Source organism: Leptinotarsa decemlineata, unplaced genomic scaffold (assembly GCF_025532065.1).
Source record: "Leptinotarsa decemlineata unplaced genomic scaffold, Ldec_3_MD MMD2_P_RNA_scaffold_1, whole genome shotgun sequence".
NCBI classification, from domain to species: domain Eukaryota; kingdom Metazoa; phylum Arthropoda; class Insecta; order Coleoptera; family Chrysomelidae; genus Leptinotarsa; species Leptinotarsa decemlineata.
This window is the reverse complement of record NW_027412523.1, coordinates 1,661,891-1,687,224: the sequence shown is the minus strand read 5'-3', so window position 1 is coordinate 1,687,224 and position 25,334 is coordinate 1,661,891. Positions and strand designations below refer to the sequence as shown.

Here is a 25,334-nt window from a genome sequence, read left to right as displayed (position 1 = left end):
ACTATCTTTGCAGATGATACAAGTCTGTTATCAGGTGGTAAAACCTTCTCAGAGATTATGGTAAATAGTTCATATGTATTCAACAAAACTAAGGACTGGTTCAATAAAAATAAACTTGTACTAAATGAATCGAAGACACATATTGTTTTGTTTAGAACTAACCAAGACAACATTGATTATCCAGTTAGGGTGGACCTTCAAAACTCTTCTTTTGAACTGTTCCACAACACCAAAGCAATCGAAATATCGAAAAAATTTCATAGTTCAAAAAAGAATAATAAGAGGTATCAACGACTTAAATTATAGCCAAACTTGCAGAAAAGTATTGAAATCCACCAATATATTGACAATTATTATATGGCATCTGCTCATCAAAGTATTTATTTAAGGTTTTATCGTTTTTTTAATTAGAAATGCCACAATTACCCCATTTGATTAACAGATACCTAAGATTCGCCAATATATATGCATTGTAAACCAAGTATCTGTAACTAAAACTTAAGTAACTGAAACACCTATATATAGAGCTTCTAACATTGGTATAATTTTATCATTAATATGTTGTATTTGATGTATTCTAAAAACACTTTATTGTGTGATTTTCACTAGACAGTTTTACAAAAACACAACACGTGTTTCGCCATGCAATGGCTTCCTCGGGCGTGTCTTAATTAAGACACGTGTCACGTGAAACACGTGTTGCGTTTTTGTAAAACTGTCTAGTGAAAATCACACAATAAAGTGTTTTTAGAATACGTTAGTTATGGATATTAATCAAGTATCGGCCGATTCCATCATATATGTTGTATGTGATCTGACCAGTTCAACTTATCATCTATTATGAGTCCCAAATATTTGAAGATTTCGAGATTCCATTTCGAAATATTTATTTTCTTATGTTCATTCACTTTTGTTACCGGATTTGAAAAGAAACACATGCAATTTTACAGTTACTACTAGGGGAGATACCAGATTCGAATGATTTGTTGATTATTTCCTTCATAAATTGGGGCCCATTCTGATCTCACGTATTTCGTTTTCAGATTTATATTCAAAGAAGATAACGCCTCTTTACCGAAAGCCCGACAACAAATTTCAAGACTCTACTGGGTGTACAGAATATTGCAGGTGATATCAGTATTGTGTATGTGGCATTTTTTGACTCTGAGGAATGCTCCTCTAAGAAATCTGTGGAGAAGCGCACTACAACTCCTGGTTCATTTAGCAAGGATGCTGCCATTTGTATAATCCAGAACTAGTTAGTTGAAGTTTTGCTATCCTCTTCTACCAAAAATGTATCTGCTGTGACCAAAAATCGGAAAGAAAGCGAAATTATTGAGTCGTAATTAATTAAGAGTGTGTTAGGGGGAACAGAGTAAGATATTTTGATGAAGTTACTTGCAGTTAGGTATCGAATTTGAAGAACTCGAACCAACTTTGTCGATAGGTATAATAATGTAAGGAGTTCTCCATGAAATCTATTTATTTATCATCTATTTATTTAACTATTTATTGGATTGAGAGACAATTTCACACCCAAAATTGTCACAATGTTATTAAATTGTGAATATCCAGTTATTCTTAAGAATAATAAAATTCCCTCGATATTATTATTATTTTAAGTATATGTAATGTTCTCTGAACACATTCCCTCCAACGCTGTTCCTTAAAAATAATAATTTTCCTAATTGGGTTTGTAAAAAATATCTCACTTTTTTTTGCTGGCATTTCATCATACTTCGTTAACTTTGTTGGAAAAATAATATATTGAAATTATATGCGGTAGTGCTTCCATTTGATGCTTCCCGAATATCTACAGTTGACGCACAAGTCGTTAGTTTGATATAATTTCGCATTTCACAATTCGTTATTAATCACCAAGTGTTCCACATGTATTGACTATTCGAAACTGAAATATAATGTGATATCTTACAAAACACAGTAAAAATTGTCTGTGTAACATTCTTAATGAAAAAGCGGCCCGAATAGTTTGTTAAATTACTTCCCTACATCTACCTTTGATTGATTCAATTCCATGGGAATTGAATAGAAATCAGACATGCTTCTTAAAAGAACGAGGTTTTTAGATATAAAGGGTGGTCTCAGAAGTATCCGATCCAACAAAGAAAACACAAATATTTTGGAAAAACAACTCGCGCCATCTTTAGGCCAGGCGGAGTACTTCTGGGACCACCCTCATAAGTAGTTAAACAACAAACTGATATTCAAATTAGGTTGAAACTTATACAGTGCTGTCTAGAAGTTTTTGGTCACAGTAAGTTTTGTTAAAGTATCCTTTATTGTGAAGAATAAAAGGAGAGCATCACTTTTTGATTATTCTAATATTTGTCATGTTGTTGAAAATGCTTTGTTTCTCAAACTTAATTTATGACTTAAATGTATTTTAATGTAGATTTCTTTCCATTAAAAATGAAAAAAAATCGCTCCATTCCAGTTTTTCTAAGCCTGAAGATGGTTTCTAATGAAGAATTAATAGAGGTGCAATCTGCACTGCTATTAGTATGCATTTTTCCTGTGAAAATATAGTAGTTTTGCCGAATATAACAGTGCATAATAGAAAAAACCTTAAAACCTCAAGTGCTCAACTTGATTTATAGGCTATAGTTATATAGACACGACGCTTCGTTGGAAACAAAGCCCCACTTGACCAGGAACAATTACAAAAAGCTGAGATATATAAAAATATATTTATATTTATTGCAGCTTCTAGTTCTGAACCAGTTTCTAGGTGTCTACGTATCCACAATAAATATAGGTTTCAAGAGTTTATTTTCTACTCAATATAAAGAAAAACTACTATATTCTTCTACAAGGATTTTATTCCAGCTTTTTCAACATTATATTTTACATTTTACCAAATATACTAGTCCTTTAATCATAGCTACTTTAAATGGGATATGCTTTTTTATATAATTTATTTTGTAATGTAGGAGAGTGACGAAACGTTTGTGAATGTTAATGACAAATTATTTAGTGATTAGAAATTATCAGAAAGCTGGCGGAAGCTTATAGCTGAAAGCATCCGATATTGTTATTTTGTTTTTTTTATTGAAAGAGATTGTGTATGTTTCAAACAGAACGGAAAATAGATATTGTTGAAAATTTTGTCCTCTTTAATTTTTTCAAAATGTCGTTTGGACCCCAATCACTATAACTATACAGTCCATGACAAAAAAGACCATGAATTGTAACACAACATATCAATATATAGTAGTCGTTGCATTCAGGATATCCAAATTGATATGTTAAATTCCAACAAAATGACCAACAAAAAATGTATAACCCAGAAAACTTTTACATACATTCAAACTCTGCACTTATTTACTCCTGTAAAGCTATTTTCCGGGTTTACCTGATCTTGTTTGTATACAATTGAGGACAGGTAGTCAGATTTTATTAATGTTCATTATCTCTTCCTTTCTATGGAAATTATCCCTGTTTTATGAACTACCTGAGATACTATAAAAAAAATCTTATATTACTCTATACCTCTCTTGTCGAATCTATAATAAAATATATATTGTATTCCTGCTTGGGGTGCAACATTCAAAAATGCTATCAGCCTGTTATAAACTGCTCAAAATATTCCAATTAAAATTATCTTTAAAAAAAAATAGACTCTTTTCAACAAGAGAGTTATAACAAGAAACCAACATGTTGAATATTCTAAAGAAATGAACTTTAAACCTTCAAGCCAGTCTCGAATATACTCGAATATACAACTACTCCCCTGACTAATACCACGAAGGGCGTTGGATTATATATGACAGGCGTCAGTGCAGGAATCTTCACAGAAAATTTCCTGCTTATGCAATTGGCAATACAACTTGAAAAGTCGACCCTCAATTTTGGACCGGGCACACTTGCAGACTGGTTTCGGGCTCATTAGCCACTCATCAGTGCAAGATAGTGGCCATCATCAACCTAAAGTCAATGATATTCCATAATTGAAAATCGGAATTCTTTCAGATTATTTCATTCCTCTTCCTAAGTTGGAGCGAACAACAAAATGTCACGCCATCTCGTGAACGAGGTACTAACCAACTGCATATCTAAAATTTGCCCGATTCCTCTGAATAAGGAAGAAAAACTTCAGTCTCGGATATACCTACAAAGTAGGTTGAATGGACTGACGACTATCAGAAAACAACTACTCTCTTAGCTAATACCACGAAGGGCGTTGGATTATATCGGACAAGCGTCAGTGCCCTAATCATGCCTCAGCCGCCGTATTCACCAGATTTGCTCCCTGCTACTTTTTCGTGTTCCCAAGATTGAAGAGACTCACGAAAGGACGGCGTTTTGTGACGATTGAGATAAAAAAGGAATCGCTTTGAGGATTGGAAAAAAGCCCAAGTGTATTATATCTGAAAGAGACTACACTTTCAAGGGTACAAAATAGATGAAATTTTAGAGAAAAATGAAAATTCACATTATTTTTTAAGAGACATCGTAGATGGGTCTGTTGTTTTATTCCCGAGTCTTCGAGAATGTAATTACTTGTATAGAGGTAGATCTGAAACATGTGAATCGTAATAAGTCGTTACAGGGAATTGTAACAAAATTGTTATTGCCAAAATCCAGTTGACAGACTAATGCTACAGGAACAGGAACATAAAAATTAAAACTGTACATATATTATCAATATATTCATATCAATATTACTACATCTTTGTCCATAAAATTAGTTACATTATCACTTGGAGTGACTTCAATGATCGGGCTGTCTCATTTTACATAAATTTTGTAGAGGCAACATAACTATCTCATTTTTAATTTTCACTACTCCCTCGTGTATGTCGATTGAAAGTAGTTCCCCAGTTTGTTCGCGTTCCTCACCAATTATAACCTAAAACAAGATAAAATAAAAAATTTCAACAATAATAAATATTAACTTTTTGGCAGAAAAGCCTCCGTTTATAAATACTTAAATTGAAAATGGTCTGAGAAACTCCCTTGTTCGACGGATAAATTGATTATATATAATTTTGTTACATACCTTAAACTGGTCTCCCCTTTGAGGTCTCACAGGGTCCAAATGATCAGACATAATATTCACCACACGATCCTCGGCTGGAAGGAAAACTGTACACATTGCCCCTGATATACTCCTTATGACTCCAGTCTGACCAACAAGACCCGGATCGTCATGGCTGTCACGAATTCGAACCTTTAATGGTAAGACAAAACAATCATTTACATTATCTACAGAAGCTATCACACATTTGTTGTACATAATACACAAATATTAATAAGATCTGTAGTAATAGTTTTCTATGAAACGCTGTTTTACTTTTTATTGTCACAAATATTCATTCCTCAATTTATTAAACTAACAATGTATTTGTTTGAATTTAATTGATTCATGCATTTGTTGGACACATTGAAACGATTGTTCGCAAAATTTTTTCTATTTTAAAAGTCAGACTAATGAAATAACTTGAAGCTTTTATTGTTTACGATGAAAAATATAGTTTCCGAGTATTGGAAAATGGAACGCCAATTTACTATATATTATGCTGAAAAATAATATAGTTCAACATATAGTTCAACTCAGCAATGAACAAACATTTTTATTCAACAGTCAATGGAATGTATTATTCGAGTAAATTCAACAAACGTTTCAATTCCGCACATAATTTTGACCTTTGAATAAAATGTTAGTTGAATTATAATGAAACTTTAAATTCACTTTCTAAAAGTGAGTTTGGGAATAAAATTTCAATTAATATAATTGAATGACTGTCAAAGTTTTCCTATGTAACATTGTTGGTAATAAAAATACTTTTGTTTGACTGAAAATATAGCAAATTAACTTTCCATACTAAATATTTTTCTATGAATAATGAAGATTGTTATATTTCAATTTTATTGAAAGTGTTGAATATTTCCAACATTCACTTTATTGCATTCAATTTAAAATTTGGTTACAACTTTTGTGCAAAACATTCTCAAGCAAGTATCATTTTATTTCATCAATCTTTTTAAAAAGCTAATTTCTGATAAAGAATTAAATTTTTTGATGATTTAAACATTTTGTTACATTTGAAAGATACATTTAAAATGATTGTTGATACTTTTAATTCGGCGCTGGTATCGAGCGGATTTATCAAGAATTTCAAGTGTACATATGGCAACATGCTAGTTCCTTTATAGTACGACAAACCGCCGTTTAACCGTGGCGCCGAATAAAAATTATCAACAATCAATTTAATTCATGTATCAGTGAAATGTAACAAACAAAATAACTCAATTCTCATCGAAGGAATATTAATAAAAAGTAAAACGGCGTGGCACGCCGTTTTACTTTACTTACTTTTTACTTACTATTTTGTGAAAATGAATTGTTTTGATTGTTGCATTTACATGCATACATGAATTAAATTGATTGTTGATAATTTTTATTCGGCGCTGCGGTCGCACGGAATATTGTGTTACTATCAGTAGACTATCATGTTGCCAGGTTTAAAAATTCAGCTTCTGCAAGAAACCGCTCGACGCTAGCGCCGAATTAAAATTATCAACAATCGTTTTAATTCATGCAACTATAATTATCAACAAACAATTTTATTCATGTTTCACAGAAATTGTAGCAAATTATTCGATAGTTACAAAAAAAGTATATATGACAAACATTTACTTCCAAAAATTTCAAACAATGAATCTATATTATAACTGTTCGCAACTTTTCATCAAACAAATTAATTCATGTAACATTTTAAATCAAGTGTCATTTAAAATAGAACAAATTTTGCGAACAATCGTTTTTAATGTGTCGACCAAATACATGAATCAATTAAATTCAAACAAATAAATTGTTAGTTGAATAAATTGAGGAATGAATATTTGTGACAATAAAAAGTAAAACGGCGTTCCATAGTTTTCAAGAAAATTAAAAATGATAAATTGAACAGTCAAAACAGAAAAAAAATTGAAATTCTACGCAATGAATGAGGAAATAGTGGATATATCAATGATGGTATGAATTTCAAAACTGAGAATTATCTAGTAAATATATTTTGAAAAAGCAGACAAGTTTGCAAAAGTGAAGATTGAGGATAATATAGAGTTACCATATTTTACATACAAGACTCTGCAGGCAAGATAATGTTTTCGTGAATACCCGAAGCATTTAGTTCATGCAACAACAAATCGTGATTTACTTAGTCCAAAAATCTGTGTAAATGGAATCAACCTGGTGTCTATTTTCAAAGGCATTTATTATAAAGTGTTGATAAATGAGCAGATTTGTACTGGTAGATCTACCACCACTGAATCCATGTTGCTGTTTTATAATTATATATCTACAATCTCATGTTATTAGATGATATAACAATTTGAATAATTCAGATTGATTGGAAACTGGTCGATAATTTTTAATGTCATTATGTGATCTACTTTTATAAATAAGTTTCAGGAAACTGTTTTTCCAATAATATAAAAAGATGGAAGATTTCATAGAAATTTCTTCAACACCAACGCTAATAACTACAAATATCAACTGTCTTACTGAATATTCTGCGATATCACTTCAACTTTTTCATCAAAAAGTAATAAGAATGATTACTTTTCATTTCAATTTCACCTGACTTTGATATCTTGCCCCGTACGAAAGGTAAGAGAGGGGATTATTTATGAATATGGCCATTATGTGTATATACATTACCTCAATATCAACAGTATGCCAATCGGTCATTGGCATAACGTCCAAACCAGCACCTGGCGTTTGGGGATTGTATGGCATGTTGGGACTGTATCCTGAACTAGGAGTGCTGTACGGATTATTACTAGACGGAGACTGACCGTACCCAGTAGCAGGACTCGGAGTAGAGACAACGCTCTGGTAACCAGGGCTAGCCTGATAAGGACTGTAGTTGCTGTCGTACATCGTTCCTGGGGTTTGGGGTGTGTAAGGACCATTCATTTGGTATCCAGGAGTACCTTAAAAGATAATAAACGAAATTAAATTCAAGTGTTTTTCAATTCTATCTGAAGGAGATCTTGAGTTGTTTGAGTGTGTAGAGCAGAAGTAGCATCTGATCATGGTCTGGTCGACGCAGAGACGATATAATTGCACGTTTTACCTACCACTGCAGAAGGTTCATCTACAGCTATGATATAGTAGTCTCGATCAAAGGCATAAGACAAGTCCATCGACTGGATAAAAATATCTATAGGTGTCTACTGTTATTAGTAGCTGTACCAGTGATAGAAATCAGGATTTATTTAGTTCCAACGATCTAACTGAAATTATTCTTGCACTCATAGGGCCAGAGTCGACACTTTCAGAATTGAAGACAGACAGACTCGCAAAAAATGTTTGAAATGAGACGTTTAAATCTGCATCAAAGGAGGCTCGCGTATTCATTGTTTTTGAGTTTTTTTTCACTAACACATCATTATTGGGCCGTGTATAATGTACATGGCTGGAAAATTTCTTCTGAATGAAACTAAAAATGATTTTTCTTATGTATGTTAGAACCAACGGATAATTTTCCTGCTCAAAAAATGCGACCTTCATCGTGCAAGTGATAACATATTTATTTATTTATTTATTTGACACTTTGGTACATTGAGTACATGTACTAAGTCATAATTAAAAAACAAAATAAAACTACAGAAGTTGAACAATACAAAAACAATAAATATGGTTCACGTCTACAAACTTTCACAACATAGAAGTATTATATAAAAAATCGGAGAAGCTCTAGAAAATACTCTCAAAATGTCATGAAAAAGTGTCGTGCAAGAATTCCTCAAGACTGTAGTAACACTTCTGTAAGAGAAGTTTCTTCACCTCAATTTTAAAAAGTTTATCTGACTCGATTTTCCTAATAGATGCCGGCAAGTTATTGTAACAGTTTGTTGTATTAAATAGTGGGGAGCATCTAAAGTGAGCCGTTTTGTGTGAGGGGGTTCTTAACAGTTTCCCATGACGGGTGTCTCTACCATGTATATCCGCGTTTGTGACAAATTCAGTTATATTGTTACGGGCAAAAGTGACACACTTCAAGATAAATAAAGAAGGTGCCGTCAATAGGCCCTCTTTTAAGAAAATTGGTCTACAACTATCTTGAAAATCTATATTAAAAATTAGTCTCAGCAATCTTTTCTAAGCAACAAAAACTCGTGGAAATTCCCTTGCACATCCCCAAGAAATGATATTAAAGCTGATGTGAGAATAAGCCATAGAAAAGTAGACATTCATCAATCCAAAATTATCTAGAGTGTTTTTCAATTGTTTGATTGAGTAATATGCGGAATTGAGTTTATTGCAGACCTTCTGAATATGACCGCTCCAGGTCAAATTTTCGTCTAAAGACGTTCCTAAAAACAAGACTTCGCTGGAAGATCGAATACCATTTATTGTGGAAGAGTCACTGCTGAAATTTTTCCTAATAAATGATTTCATTGAAACAGATTTAGATTTATTCAGAATAAGTTTGTTGCGTTGACACCAAGCACTGAATTTATCTATTATTTTATTTATTTTGTCTGACAACTCAACTTCGTTTTTGTCGGCCACAGTAATTGCAGTGTCATCCGCAAACATGGTTATGTGACACTCAGAAAAGAATTCAGACAGGTCATTTATGAAATTGAGGAACAACAATGGTCCCAGGACAGAACCTTGAGGCACTCCTAGTTTTACATCTTTGGGACTTGATAAAATTCCATTGCAGCTAACTATTAGACTACGGTTTTCCATATACGATTTCACCCAGTTCAATAGATTATTTGGGAAACCTAGGCCTGCAAGTTTAATTATAAGAAATTCGGAAGAAATGGTATCAAATGCTTTTGACAAATTGAAAAAAAGTGTTACAACTAGTTTATTCGAGTCAACCTGTGTATAAATGAAATTTAATAAATGGTATGAAGCTGATTCAATTGATTTGTTCTTCCTGAAGCCATATTGGTTATTACTAAAAAGATTATTTTGATCCATGTAATTCAGAATTCTGTTACTAACAACTTTCTCAAACAGTTTAGAGAGGGAACAAAGTAAAGATATCTGTCTGTAGTTGTCTACCTCAGTTTTGTCGCCTTTTTTATATAGAGGAAATATGAGAGCCGTTTTAAATACATTTGGAAAACAACCTACAATCATACAAACTAGCGACCCGCCCCGGCTCCGCACCAGTGCAATGCTGATACTAAATATACTATAGAATGTCTTTATGTACAACGTTCGCAGCTTTTTGTCAGTAGACAAAACAAACATGTTTTCTTTAGAGCTTATTCTTGAAAGAGCGACATATAGTTGGCCCGGTACCGCCGCAACCGTCCCTGCATTTTAAATCTGTAATAACTTTGAAAATATTCATTCTAATTACATGCTGTGAGGGACCATATTGATCACATTATGGACAAAGAAGATGAAGGATATATTGAAGATAACTTTATAAACGTGCCTTTGGAATATTTGAAAATCCTTTCTTATCGCACATCTACAATGTAGAACCTCTAGAGAGGAACAGTGATGATAAGAATAAAACTGGTTGCTTAATGGGTGTTTAACGAAAAGTAAAAGAGAACACAAGGTTAGTTTTAAGTATTAAGTTAAATTTCTATCCCCAATTTTGGGATCTGTGTAATTGAATTTATGTTCAAAATAAATATAAGATTTCATCACCTTGATTTTTCGCTGGGACCCTTTATTCATTAGTTATTCAAGATAAAAACAAACAATTACAGCAAGCGTGTTGGTTGTGTGAAAGCTTGAAATCAGTCCAGTCCTGAGCGGGCTGAACTGCTTGCAGGAACGATTATATTGCCACAGTAGTGGCTAAAACATTCAATTATACCACCTCACAGAAGCAACGGAACCATAGCCTTGAAGCTCTTCCCCTTTACATGACTTGGAATACTCACTTGGGTTATAACCAGGTGAAGGATAAGTATTTGACACAGCTGGATCCCATTCAGAGCTGGCATTGGGAGTCCTAGACCCGTCGTGAACGGGCGTCATTGAACCATAATGGAGAGGGGTACGAGAGCCAGATTCACACATGGGGGTCTTATTGCCAGTATCCCTGTATAAAGGCGTCTGGTTGCCAAGATAAGCTGGAGTTCTACCATAGCTGGATGCGCTGCCATCTTTGGCAGGTGTTCCTATGAAAGAATTAAATATTAGTACAGGTATTGTGAACCACGGTTGTTTCGAATGCTTACCCACGTCTGTAATGTGATTCCGATCGACAGAAATCGTTTGACATGAAGTGTGGAGTTCAATCCTAGCTGTAGCCTGAGTTGCGTCTTTGACGATACCGATGTTACCCTTGTAAGGACCCCGAGTAATTTTAATGGTGTTACCAATTATGTCTCTATCCCTCGATACCCTTCCTCTACCGCCTCCTCCTCCACCTCCTCCACGACCACCTCCAAATCCTCCGACAGCTGAAAAATAAAAAATATAATAATTATCCAACTCAAATCGAATGCTTTCTTATTACAAAATTATTCATTAATTTCTAATGAGAGAGAGAGAGAGAGAGAGAGAATATGCTTTATTGTATACATGATAAATCATGGTTACAAAGCTCAAAAATAGTACAAAATAATACATATAAAATATTAAAATCAGTACAAGGTGTGTGTACACACACACCAACAGACACACACATGCATAGTAACATACATTAGACACACAATAAAGTTCTAAGCCTGAGTCAATTTTTAAAAGAGAGAGAATATATATATATATATATATATATATATATATATATATATATATATATATATATATATATATATATATATATATATATATATATATATATGTATATCAATCTGGATAACAATGTGTGAAATTATGAATCATATACCTAAACCACAATATCGCTTTACGAATATTTAAAAATGAATTATTACTAAGAATTATGGAGTATGAATAGTACAACTATGATAGTGTGTCACTGAAATATTCCTCAAGGTGGTAATACGGTCTAACAACCAAAATATTTTTTACACCTTTTCTGAACTGCTTAAGAGGAATAATGTCTTTAATATCATCAGGTAAATGATTGAATATTTTGCATCCATTGTAAATGAATTAATCTTTAAATAAAGTGACACACAAACGTATAACTACTCATTAAATTATTCATCACATTTAATATGGTGTAGAAATTATTTGCGAGTTTCAAAAGATAATACTCCTATTTATAATAATAATTGCTTATTCAAATATGCTACCCAGTACACACACGATATTTTTAGAAAAACAATAAATTTAGACAAAAAAATCTGATACACAAATATGTGTGATTGATGACTTGTTTATTTTATGGTAATTCATGATCGCTTTAATGAAATGAATAAAAACACTTTTATCTAATTAACACTAGTTGATTTTATTTATACGACCGGTTTCAGGTTTGACCCCACTATCAAGTATAAAACTGTATATTGGAGTTTTATACTTGTATATGTTTTTCTTACTTCGTTTTCAAACATGTAAGAACTGTTGGTAATATTTGGTATAAGCGTGGTCTGAGATATGTTGCGTTTCCTATTTGTATATTTTATGAAATGTTATAAATAAACATATCTTACCTGCTCCACTGGATGGATGCATCGGCGAACTTCTTCTCGGGGACATGAATTCCATCCCAACGGACATATCACCAGTGGGTACACTCTTATTGCCCCCGGCTAACTGCAAATGTTTGGTTTTGCAAACGAATATACCCCCGTTCTGTAAAAACTCTACAGAGTGTAAGAAAGCGAAATTCCTGTAAGAAAAAAACATGTTTTACACACCAACAAAAAGATAACGTCTCTTTTCTATTACCTATAGAGATGTTTTATTTCTCCAGAAAACCCTGAATGTGGTCCGTCGATTACTTTCACCATATCTCTACGATGAAGAGTATTACGATACGAATCTAAAGCAGCTGTGAATTTGTTTAGTCTCCTCTTTTGTAAGGAACCTGGTCTACACTCTACTACTTTACCTAAAAAATAGATGAAATAAACTTTCTGTTTTTTAACACGATTTCTCCAAAACAGAAATGTTTCTCGATTTAAAACACTCATTAAGACTTCATTCTCATTTGGAGCTCACCCTAATTAGATCCTGAGGTGAATCGGAAAATGGAAAAATGAGTTCTCAGAGACAGATTGTCAATTTAGGAAATATCTCCTAGAAAGTTATTAAATCTGATATATTATTTCTCTCAACTAGATAAATAATCTCCAAAATGGATATAAATGTCTTCCTGACTCATATCTAAATTAGCCAGGGCAAAATATCAAAGAAATAATAATTAGACAATTACATCATGAATGAAAAAATACTGAAATTGTATTTACCGTGCATATTTAAAACATGGAAATTTTCTCTTTCCAATCGAACAATCACCCCCACAGTCTCTGCATCCAAATTAACCAGATCACCCCATTCAAATTTTCCTAACGAGTCCACTCCACTGGCCATATCCGTGCATAGTTGTAAATCTTTTGGTAAAACTTCCATTTCATGCATTGTCATATCGGAAATGAGAACAACCCTGTTGTTTTCCACTCTAACAACTAAACCTGTATCTCCCTCATATCGTCCTGGAATTTCAATCAATATTTAAATACACTCTCATAAGGGGTATCGTAAATATTACCTGCCAAAACTTTGACGTGGTCTCCCATTTTGAAGTACTTTTTCAATTCGTTTGCTTGAAACACTAACGGGTCTTTGAGGTCTTCATGTTTTGGCATCACAGTTATCATAACGCCATCTATACTGATGATTTTACCCTACAAAAGGTTAACTATTACTTTCCGAAACATAAACCGAACAAAGAAAGATAAATAAATCTAAAATCAAATCTCCAAAAACCTCACAAAACATAATAATAATAAATTTATTAATCCCAAGAAACAATACAAGTTTATGGGGACAAAGTAACAATGAAAAAAAGAACATACTGGAAATAATACAACAAATAAAATACCCACAATCGACGTTTCAATTGTGGGTATTTTTTATTTCATAAAATACAAATACAGGTACAAATTTTATTCTGGGTCGACTGGTAAGTGACAACTTCTAATCCAGATATAAGCCTAAAATGTTTACTTATTCCTCAATTTCTATCAAATTATTATTGAAATTGAAAAGAGAAACATTTTGTAAATTGAATTTGTACTGGATATATAGCAAGATTTACCGAAAATCAAATGTTAGTCATGAGATCTCAACCAGAGATATATCAATTTTAAACCTTCCAAAATTTTGCAATAAGATTGGTTTTTCAAGGACCACATAATCTTAGTTCTCCAATAGAAATGATATAAATTTGAAATAGGGTCGAGCTTAAAACAGAACCTTGTGGAACTCTACACTTGATGGTTTTTCAATGAACTCTTTTTTTCCTTTATATATGTATACTGCTTTCTGATGCTAAGATAATTTTGAAATCATACTATAATTGGAGGCATATACAGTGCTTTCCAGATAAAAGTATCCACCTTTAATAACTTTTGTATTACTGGTATTTAGGAAAAATCCAAAAACACGTCAATTTATGTTGAAAGGGGCAAGCATTATGGCTTATTTAAACTTACTGGAAAAGCCACCCCCTCACCCCTAGCATCATCCCTTTTTTTTAAATTACTTCTCATATTTTTTATGTAAAATTTGGATACTCCTCTTTGAGTTGATTTCAAAAATGTATAATACTTGTAGGTTAAAGTGGTTAGTTTATGAGATAAACAATTTTTCTTTTAATAGCACAAATTTTACTTATTTTTTACTTTCACCTTATTTGCCTGTACTAAAATGGGTTGTACAACAGTTCAAACTCTTTAATCTGTTTAACTGTGCTATTTATTCTACTTCAAAAATCCAAACAACAAAAAACTCTACTTTTTATTAAAGTTTGACATTGTCAACTAGAATTTGTAGTCACTATTGATAGTGTACTTTGATACATTATTTATTTTGTTTCGCTGAAATGGTTGACTCTTTGCAAGAAAGAATTGAAATTGTAGGTTTATACTACCAAAATAATAATTGTGCAAGAGCTGCTGCTAGAATATTTAAGGAATTACATGACGGAAGACATGCAACTCATAAGTATGTAATTCAACTGATGGAGAAATTTACCACAACAGGGTATGTTTGCAATAAAGTGCATAAGCGAGAGGGACTCGTAAATAACGAAGCAATCCAAGTGGCAATTTTAGGGCAAGTCAGCTTAGAGGCTCAACAACCCCAATCGTTGTCAACAATAAGTAGAGCGATCGGTGTTTCATCTTCTACAGTTTTCCGAGTTCTACATAAATTCAAGTACCACCCATACAAAGTTAAGTTGGTGCACGAGTTGAATTAAGATGATTTTGATCGTCGTCTAGAGTTTTGCGAATCAATGACGCAATTTATCAATAACAATCCACAATTGTTAAACAATATTTGCTTTTCTGATGAATGCTCATTTTCATTAAATTGATTAGTAAATAGGCATAATTGTAGATATTGGGCTGAAAGTGATCCACATATTATGCGTGAATTCCATACACAACATCCCCAAAAGTTAAACGTTTGGTGTGGTATCCTATGTGACCACATTGTCGGACCTTTCTTCATCAACGGAAATTTAAATGGTGAATCACACGTATTACAACAATAATAGAAAATGATGATAACCTTTCCGAAGATTTACTGGTATTTCAACAAGATGGAGCTCCCCCACACTATGCTATGCCTGTCCGACAATTTTTAAACGAAACATTCCCCGCTCGTTGGATAGGTAGAAGAGGGCAGATGATGGAGTGGCCACCTAGGTCACCGGATTTAACACCCCTAGACTTCTTTTTCTGGGAGTATTTAAAAACAAAAGTTTATGCTACCCAACCAGAATCTCTGGATGATTTACGAGAGAGGATAGAAAATGAATGTCGACAATTAAATCCAGCCGTATTAAGCAATGTCAGAGAGGCATTTCAAAATAGATTATACCATTGTATGGAAGTGAATGGTACTCATTTTGAACACTTATTGTAACTTCATAATAAATAGCACAGTTAAAAAGATATTAAAGAGTTTGAACTGTTGTACAACCCATTTTATTACAGGCAAATAAGGTGAAAGTAAAAAATAAGTAAAATTTGTGCTATTAAAAGAAAAATTGTTTATCTCATAAACTAACCACTTTAACCTACAAGTATTATACATTTTTGAAATCAGCTCAAAGAGGAGTATCCAAATTTTACATAAAGTATATGAGAAGTAATTAAAAAAAAAAGGGATGATGCTAGGGGTGAGGGGGTGGCTTTTCCAGTAAGTTTAAATAAGCCATAATGCTTGCCCCTTCCAACATAAATTGACGTGTTTTTGGATTTTTCCTAAATACCAGTATTACAAAAGTTATTAAAGGTGGATACTTTTATCTGAAAAGCACTGTATAAATTACCATATTTGAAATCAATATTAAACTTATTCAAGATTGTAGGAGGATTCACAACATTGTGAAAGAGTTGACTTGTGAATCAATACCAAGGTTGCTTCACTGATTAAAAAACGACGCTCAAATAATTAAACTTCAGATTATTTGCACGAAAAAAAAATAGCTTACCTGCAAATTTATCAATTCACCTTCACAAACTTCTACGTTATCACCAGCACTAAACGAATGTAAAACCGTATTTTCCTCTTTTTCAGCTGGCAACTCCAAATCGATTCCTTCAGGTTGTTCTTCAAATCTTTCCAATTCAGCCAGAGTCGGTTTGACACCCTCAATTATGACAGCACTCAACGTGAAATTCTTGTAGAGGAATCCTTTTCTCGAGTAACGATTTCCCTCAAAAATCAGAAAGTCACCATCCGAAGTAACCTCCCCACCTATTGATCTTATAGCTTCAGGATCAAAGGGTTTGCTGGCTGGACGACGTTTCCTCTTACGTTTTTCTGCTTCTGAATCCTATAAATACTCATGGTTGGAAAAATCTGATAATCGCATGATAATTTCAATATAAACCAATAATTTAGGGGTCTACTTAATGAGGGCAAGGCTGATAGATGGCGCTGGAGGGCGAGAGGACAGTTTTACATTTGAAAAGCTATTCAAGTGCTTGAGAGATGGTTGTTTGTATTTGGCATGTTTGAGGAATTTCAGGTTCGATTTGTAAGGTTTTTGAATATGAATTAGGTGTTAGGACAAAAAATGAACATTGAGAATGGAATTATAGCTCATCAGAACATTTAGGTCGTGGTATTTTTTCAATCTTTCATTTACATATTTTTCATTTTAAGTTCTCATAGATTTCAAAAATGGTAACACCTATAACATTTACAACCATTTCTGTTGAAGACACATAAGAAATCAGCTCTAACTAGGATCCAGTAATTGTCAATTTACTGCTTCATACCTTCAGCCCTAGTATTGCTGTGTCAAACCTACCTTCTACGGAATATTTCTCAACCCCTCGTCACATAATTTGAATAAATTCTGTTTATTCCAATATAAATAACGAAAGTACCACGAGAACTGACTTCACGTCCCTCAGCGCCATCTTGTGGCGGAAACTTTCGTGGTTGCCCTCATTAGAAGAAATTTCAGCTACCAAGTGCAGCATCTATCTTACCGATTGAGCAGTCCGGAGCGCTCCCCTCAAACGACTATAATCGATTCTAGGCAATAATTTCAAATGGACCTGGTTTTGTGCCATGTCAAAATAATCAACCTGAGCAATGTCGTCTTTGTAAAGGCCTCTCTTAAGTCGCACCCACTGTTTCGATTTCAAGCCTATAATAATAAATCACAGTAATTTATTGGAAAACTTCAATAACTCAAAACATACCAGTTTGTTTCTTAACAACTCTCAAAACATCAGTCATTTCTTTGATGGGAACCATTTCTTGTTTCCATATTCCCCCCCTCAGGTTACTAACACCCTCAATGGCAGCTTTAACATGGGGTTGTTTGTAAGCTTCGATGTAAATGTAACCTCTAACCCCTTCAGGTGCCACCACCGATTTTATTTGTAGAGGCTCATTAAGATTTTCGTATGCCAAAAATTTCCTCATCAGTAAAAGACAGGTTGCCTTCTCTTCACCCATTCGACATTTCACTATCCATAAATTTGGATCTCTAATTGATTAAAAACAACATTACAAAAAAAGTCATATTTTCATAGATTATACATACTTGACTCCTGGCAGAAGAGTCTGCTGAGTAATCTCGTCAGACATTTCTTCTCCCCCATCACCGAAGTGCTTAATGGCTGCACTGTCATCAGCATACTTCCTCTTTAGATACTCCTCAATTTCGGATTCTTTCTGGGCACTGTGGATATAATAGAAATAAATAAAGGGTTATATTATTTTTTTGAAAAAACTCACTCCCAAAGATTTGTTCCTCTCCTTCTACCTTCAATTTCTCTTGCAGTAGGACCAAATTCATCAACCTCGTTTGGAACAATACCAATTTCTTGAGCCCCTTCTTCCCATTCATCCTCATCTTCCACTTCATCGTCTACTTCAGCTTCATCTATAATAAAGCCTCCGTAGCGGTCTTTATTCTTCTTTCGTTTTTTAGCTCTGCTCCCTTCATCGCTGTCATCTTCCTCGCTATCATACTCATCCAGACTTTCGCCATCTTCAGGCTCTTCTTCCTCAACTACATCTTCAGGTCCTGATGCTTCTCTTGCTTCAGATTGTCTATAACAGATAAACAGAAACTCAATTTAAACCAAAACAAGTGAGTCATTTTAATAATAATAATAATAATTTTATTGCAATATGATTTACAAGTGGACACAGCAAAGGTCAAACTTTCGGGGGAAGTTAATTCTCATTTACCCTGGAATTACCAATTTTAAAATTAACAGATATTAATGTATCATCATCGACAAATTACAGTTGAAAATTATATAAATTAAAGAGTTTTTCAAAAATATTCATATTAAACAATATTTACATAGCTATTTTTATTAATGATTTTCGTAACAAATTTCAGATTAGTCAGCAGTTAAACGAATAGTAGTATTTATGTCTCAAGTAAGAAATGACTGAACTTCTAAACTTCTTGAAGACTGTGATATTTTTAAGTTCCTTCGGTAGAGAACTATATGCTTTTATTGCCTGATAGTAAGCTCCTTTCTCATAATATGTTGAGTTATGGCTGGGAATAGCTAGTTCGTTACATTGTCTGGTGTTAATATGCATATTATTCGAATATTGACAACTATTTCTGGAAAACAGGTATGGATATTTTTTCCTCAGTAAAATTTGATATAATTTTTATAGAAAATTAGAATTGCGGTGAATATTTCAAAATCAATATTTAAATTTTCAAGTTTATAAAATACATTTTCACATTTGAAGCCGTTTCTTGTACTGGTGATTTTTTCTGCGAGATAAATGTTGGCAATTCTAGTGATTGGTAAAGATCAAATCAAAATATATTTTATTGTCGGAAGATTTGCATCTTATTGACAAAGTCCAAGAAATACAATGTTGATGTAGAAAAAGTACTAAAAAAGTATAAATATTCAATGTATAAAAGTTCAAAAAAAAATGTATAAATGTAAATATAAAAAAAATTCTAAAAAGGTATAGATCAGTTCTGTGATAACTGATAAAAAATTGTCGGGCCATATTGTCTACTCACTGATGGCCATTATACACTATTTCTTACCCCGATCTAACAGAACGACTTTTAGACCGCGACCGAGATCTCGATCGTGACCTGGACCTAGATCGAGAGGGTGAACGAGATCTTGATACTTGAGATCCTTTCGATGGAGACCTGGACCTACTCTTAGAAGGCGATCTAGACCGAGACCTAGACGGTGTTCGAGATCTACTTCGTGCACTACCTCTAGAGCTTCTGGATCGTACAGATCCAGCTTCTGAAGCGTTCTCCTGGTCCGAAAAGTTACTACCTTCGGAATCTGACATGTTTTTCTCAGCACAATCAACTGTTCACTTAAACCGAGTTGATAGTTTTTATACAGTATTGAATAAGTGAATACAATACATAAATACATACAGTAAAGTAATAAAAAACACAAATTGAAATTCAAAAGTATTCAATACTAGTACAACATGAAACTAATACAAAGTCACTAATGATAATGAACTGGCAACTGACAACTGACAGCACAGTATTTTTGTGACTGACAGGTACGAGCAGTATTGCCAACTGGATGAACTATAAAGTCACTATACATAAACCAAAATTCCCCTACACTGCTTCATATTCTGCTACGCTTGTATTGTATACAGGCGTTTTCAGGCGCTCATGTATTCAAAACGTGTTTGTCTATGATTCAAATACATTTATTCTGAAACGTATTCATAATGATTCAAAAGTAACGTGAGGTTGGTTTTGAAACGGAATTTGACGTTATGTTACGTCAGTTGTTAGTCTCTGCTTTATTTTGATCGTTATAGTTTATTATAAAGTGCTGACAATTTGTGAGCAAATATATTCTAAGGATATACAAAATTAAACTTGAAAATTATTAGTTACACAACTCCGATTCTAATGGAGGTTAGAGAACATTGAAAAGTTTGTTTTTATTATTGAATTTGACATGTGACACAAATTGAATCATTCCATTTTTGCGAATATTATCATTAATGACGTCACAACGAATCGTTTTTTAATACCCGATTGAATACTATTAAATGCCAGAAAAAAACACTTTATCTGACGCAATCAGTTCTCGCTTGCGCCCTATCCAGAACTAAATACCACAGAACTTACTGTAGTTTGTAAGTTTGTGTAAGACCAACTCAGAATTTGGTACCTAATTTTCTAAATTTACAGCAGTTAATTTTTGTAAGCTGTCATCTCGACCAAATATTTCCTAGCTTGAAATAATGATTTTGACGCGACAGGTCTAATCTATCCTTTCAAGTTGGAATCAGAAACCAATGTTGAGAAAAAATTTGTTTTCGGGGCATCTTGTATTTTTTTGAACATGTCTCGTTCTCGTCAATTTTAACTTCGGTAGCTCGAGCTACAATCAGATGAACTATCTTCCATTTCCACTGTAATTTGTTCCATATAATTTATAATACTCGAGACAGTCGACATTCTTAAGTATATAAGTATAATGTGTCCTAACATTGATCTTAGATGTCTCGGAGCCAGTGAAATGTATACTACATGTACGGATAGAGTTCTATGCTCTGAGCTAACCGATCACATTTTTTCTCGTAAATACCCAACGCCCAACACAGACCAGGTGCAACTGAGGCGACAGAGCTGGATTATCGAACGCTAGCAGTGAAGCGACGTAATCTTGCGCTCAAATTTATTTTAAAGGATAACACCTAATGTCAAATTGTGTACGATTAATAATTAATGTAATAATCAAAGAGTACACTGTACTCTGGTAGTAATCACTCAGATCAAAACTCACAATAACCAAGGTGTGACGTTACCACACGAACTAGTTTCATTTTTTGCTTTTCCTCTTTAATCTTAACCTGTCATATTCATGTTGAATAAGTTAATTTGGCTGTGTAATTATTGTAAAGTTGTAGATTCAACATTTTAAAAATTAGGTGATGTAGATATACCTGAAGGAAGTCCATGGTCCGAAGCAAAAGTCCAAAATGTACAAAAAATGTCCTTGAATCAAACTAATTATTATTTATCATTTTATAGAAATAAAAATGTTGAGAAAAAAAACTGAAGTACTTCTCCATTGTGGGTTTGTTTGATGAGGCGAGAGCTTGAAATATAACCAAAAAACAAAAATGCCAGCTGTGAACAATTTAAATGCATTTTTGGGTGCTGCAGTACTGGGAGTTATAGGAGCAGCAGGCATGTTTCTCGTTGAACAGTATAGACAAAACAGGGTTCGTCATGCAATGGCACAAGATTTAGCACGATTAGATCAAGAGTTGAGTCAAGTGCGAAGAGAATTAAATCAATTACTGAGTAAAAAGCAAGGATAGTAATAGGTTTGTAAATTGCATTATTTTTGAGGTTTTGTTTTTTTAGGACACGTAAAACCAAAGGAAGAAATAGTTCAAATAGAGCAAATTCTGTTGCATCAGGTACCACAATAGATGATAGTAATGTGGAAAGTTCTGATATGGAATACTTTGATGTCAGTGATGATGAACCAGACTTGGGTTTGATGGATTTGGAACAAGTATGATTTGCAGAATTATTTTGGGTTTGACTGGTATCACACTCTATCATTTTGCAGGCCTTGAATATCATTGATGTAAAACTAGATAGCGGATCATTACATGACCTACAGGATTCCCTTATTGAACTTGGTGATTTGGGTATTGAATATCCTGGAAATCCAGAATTATTATGGAGACTTGGAAAAGCTCATCAAAAAATATCTGAAAAAAGTAATGTTCCTAGTATCATCGAAGAACACATTTCAAAAGGTATTTTTTCAAATCCATTAACACAATATTTGATGTCCGCTGAAAATATTTTTTCCACATACCAAATCTGCTTGTGGTGCCAACTGAAGTAACATGGTAATTTTTTATATATCAATGTTAACTGTGCTATAGTTATACATGATATCAAGTAAGTTTAGTAAGAGATGGGAATTGTGAATTGTTCAGCAAGAAAATTTCAGTTTTCATTTTACCCCTACCTATTTTTCCTACTGCCACTGTCAATGTCATGCAGTTTGCATAGTTACTTGGACAACAAGAAAAGATTGAAGCCCTGACTTCAAGGATGTATTTATTTCAAAATTCCCAACTTCCTGCAAATTTTTTTTTTCACTTTTCTAGTCTCATTAAGCCTCAATGTCGTGGAAGTAAATTTTAAGATGTATAAGGCTCAATTGAAAAGTAAACTTTCTGTAACGTGTTAGGAATCACACGTTAAAAGGTAAGATCTTGTTAAACCTTATCTCGCATAAGTTTCGTCTTCTGAGGGTTGTCGTTCGTAGGGGTGCGACAGCTGGTTAACGGGAAAAACAGATTTTTAAACAGAGAATTGTTATGAAATTCAATAGGCTGCAGTAATTATGAACTGGTTATTTGTTCATTTGCACTTGAACAAACTTCTCGAATACGTATGAAGAGATTACTCAAGCAAATGAAGACCATCTATGCCCCGAAGGCAATGTTTTAGTCTATGTTTTTATCTTTTATCTGTTTATCTTTTATCAGCAAATTACAACTTTGTTATCTGGAATTCTCAGAAATGTTCAACATTGAGATGAAAAATTTATTTTTAAAATCTGGGTTGTGGAAAAAGTGATTTTCAAAAAATATTTTCTAGGTCGTCAGCTCCACTACTATCTAAAAACTAATATTTTCAAAAAAGGTTTTGTTTTCATGCAAACATTTTTAGGAATACAAGCGTGCTCACAAGCTCTCAAACTGAAAGATGATTCTGCTAACATTCACAAATGGTATGCAATTTTAATTGGATCTAGAAGTGACTTTGTATCACTGCAGGAAAAAATTAGTGATGGACATATATTCAAGAAACATGTAGATGCAGCTTTAGCATTGTGTCCTACAGATCCTTCTCTACACCATATGCTTGGGAGGTTTGATTTCGAGGTAGCTTCGTTGAAATGGCAAGTTTCAGCTTTTAATTACGTCGAAGCTTCTACTAATTGAATTATCAGTTTCAAAAGTATTACAAAATTGTATCATGAGTGATTACCAATCAACCGGTCACCCTCGGTAACACAACTAGAATTATTTCATCTAATTACATCTAAAAGAGTGATTCATAATTAAAAAAAAACATTTATTGCCCAAACAGGTACAAGTTACGAACATTAAATTAAGAGAATTCATACTGGCTTGTATAGTATATACAAAGTCAATTTTAATTGACTTTTTCCATGCTGTAGAGTCTCTGGAAATAAACCGATTTGATTTGATTTGAATGGCATAAAAACTAAGTAGTTACCGAACGTCGGCAGTTTCTTTATATGGCATGGGCGGCATGTTATATATACGAGGCCTAATCATTATTTTTATGTGGGAGGTTTTATATGGTATTAACTAGTGAATTTATCAGACCCGGTACATTAGTCGTTTATTTAGCTGTTCGGATTGACTTCGTAAACTATTGTATAGCCAAGTACGTGATACGGTTTTGTAAACTATCCATTTTCTCACATTAAACTGTCACTTGTACAATAATTAGGCAATTTTGTTTTAGGTATGAAAGAAAAGTAGCAGCAGCTCTATTTGGTGAACCTCCAAATTCTACAATTCCTGAGGCTTTGGAACATTTCATGGAAGCTGAAAGACTTTCAAATTTTGATTGGAAAGAAAATAAGTTGATGATTGCAAAATGTAAAATAGCTTGTGGCGACTACAAGGAAGGTGTTGATTGGCTACAGAAAGCAAGTAACTGCCGAGAGGGTGTTGCTGCGGTGAGTATTTTTCTTTCTCTTCAAGTTTTCAAGAATATGATTCATAATTCTCTCTTTACAGGACGATAAAGTTGATGCCGAGGTGGAGGAACTACTGAAGAAGTATAATAGTTACAGATAGGCATTTTATTTAATGATTCATTGTTTTTTTAATGGTCCCATGTTAGTGTGTTTTTAAAATATACCAAGATCATTTTATTGCTACATTCCAAAGCGTTTTGAAGAGAAAATATATTTACAAAATTTTGAATTGACTGTATGACATGTATAAATGTAAACAATATAAATGTTTTAATGTAGGTAGAGGATTCAAAAGTGTTTCTCATATGAAAGTTGTGATATGTTTTATGTATTCAACTGTTTTATTTATGAGCAATACCAGTATGTATAGTCGTTTATGTTTCTTTCTCCATAAAAGAGAGCCATCGGACACCAACTGGTTTAAGTTATAGATTCAAAATATTTACAATAAAGATTTTATAACAATTGAATACTTTGGATTTTTCTACCAATAATGAATCACATCAGCCGCTGTCCACCATACAGTAACCATGGTTTTCTTGGTGGGATGAAAGGATCGTTTTGGTTGCGCAAGAGCAAAGAAGAACAAGACCTCGAAACGTGATAATTAATATTGTGGGAAACACACTTTTTGAGCTTTTTGACTTCTCCAATACGTTTAAAGTCATTAAAAACCACATTGGAGCTCACGCCTAGTTCTTCCAATATCCCACCCAGCTTTTCGGTTGGTTTCCGGGTTTTGCCGTGGTACTCTTCGATCACCCTACTGAAGATGACTACCGTGGTTGAAACGTTTGGATATTGTAACCAAAGGAGACCACGACAAAACCCGGAAACCAACCAGAACATTGATGCCAACCGTGAAAGCCTATATCCCACCCAACCTTTGTGATAAATCAGTCTCCACCAGGATTCTCAAATACTCGTCCTAAATTACATTGGCAAATGCCTGATTG

At 33.4% G+C, this 25,334-nt stretch overlaps 3 protein-coding genes across 5 annotated transcripts in view; 2 read left to right on the top strand and 1 right to left on the bottom strand.

Moving 5' to 3' along the window:
* Nucleotides 1-3,126, top strand: part of LOC111508421 (putative fatty acyl-CoA reductase CG5065) — a 50,499-nt gene extending 47,373 nt beyond the window's left edge. For both annotated transcript variants that reach the window (XM_074172500.1, XM_074172554.1), the window contains exon 8: nucleotides 1,044-3,126. In XM_074172500.1, coding sequence (XP_074028601.1) covers nucleotides 1,044-1,248 — 205 coding nt within the window. In that variant the 3' untranslated portion in view covers nucleotides 1,249-3,126. The remainder of the gene's footprint in view (nucleotides 1-1,043) is intronic.
* Nucleotides 3,127-4,651: 1,525 nt separating this feature from the next.
* Nucleotides 4,652-20,106, bottom strand: Spt5 (Transcription elongation factor subunit Spt5). The gene is made up of 15 exons (XM_023163901.2): nucleotides 19,659-20,106; nucleotides 18,362-18,679; nucleotides 18,168-18,305; nucleotides 17,821-18,110; nucleotides 17,605-17,765; nucleotides 16,596-16,940; nucleotides 13,641-13,776; nucleotides 13,339-13,584; nucleotides 12,818-12,980; nucleotides 12,580-12,758; nucleotides 11,197-11,421; nucleotides 10,897-11,136; nucleotides 7,688-7,962; nucleotides 5,021-5,191; nucleotides 4,652-4,870 (listed from the first exon to the last, which is right to left on the bottom strand). The coding sequence occupies exons 1-15, from the start codon at nucleotides 19,919-19,921 to the stop codon at nucleotides 4,733-4,735; spliced, it is 3,288 nt and encodes a 1,095-aa protein (XP_023019669.1). The 5' UTR covers nucleotides 19,922-20,106; the 3' UTR covers nucleotides 4,652-4,732.
* Nucleotides 20,107-21,416: 1,310 nt separating this feature from the next.
* On the top strand, nucleotides 21,417-24,848 carry LOC111508419 (regulator of microtubule dynamics protein 1). Of its 2 annotated transcripts, XM_023163900.2 has the most exons (7): nucleotides 21,417-21,591; nucleotides 21,642-21,924; nucleotides 21,981-22,134; nucleotides 22,192-22,384; nucleotides 23,313-23,544; nucleotides 24,141-24,357; nucleotides 24,419-24,848. In XM_023163900.2, exons 2-7 carry the CDS (start codon nucleotides 21,734-21,736, stop codon nucleotides 24,476-24,478), a joined length of 1,047 nt encoding a protein of 348 aa, XP_023019668.1. In that variant the 5' UTR covers nucleotides 21,417-21,591; nucleotides 21,642-21,733; the 3' UTR covers nucleotides 24,479-24,848. The 2 variants fall into 2 exon arrangements, with proteins under 2 accessions (XP_023019668.1, XP_023019666.1); XM_023163898.2 differs by having other exon boundaries at nucleotides 21,417-21,924.
* Nucleotides 24,849-25,334: the final 486 nt, after the last annotated feature.

Excerpts from the sequence above, each read along its gene's own strand:
- LOC111508419 (XM_023163900.2), top strand. The coding sequence starts at position 21,734 with ATGCCAGCTGTGAACAATTTAAATGCATTTTTGGGTGCTGCAGTACTG. Across the intron at positions 22,135-22,191 it reads GTTTGATGGATTTGGAACAA|GCCTTGAATATCATTGATGT; the intron begins GTATGATTTGCA and ends ATCATTTTGCAG. Across the intron at positions 23,545-24,140 it reads GAGGTAGCTTCGTTGAAATG|GTATGAAAGAAAAGTAGCAG; the intron begins GCAAGTTTCAGC and ends ATTTTGTTTTAG.
- Spt5 (XM_023163901.2), bottom strand. The coding sequence starts at position 19,921 with ATGTCAGATTCCGAAGGTAGTAACTTTTCGGACCAGGAGAACGCTTCA. Across the intron at positions 11,137-11,196 it reads GAATCACATTACAGACGTGG|GAACACCTGCCAAAGATGGC; the intron begins GTAAGCATTCGA and ends ATTCTTTCATAG. Across the intron at positions 4,871-5,020 it reads AAAGGGGAGACCAGTTTAAG|GTTATAATTGGTGAGGAACG; the intron begins GTATGTAACAAA and ends ATCTTGTTTTAG.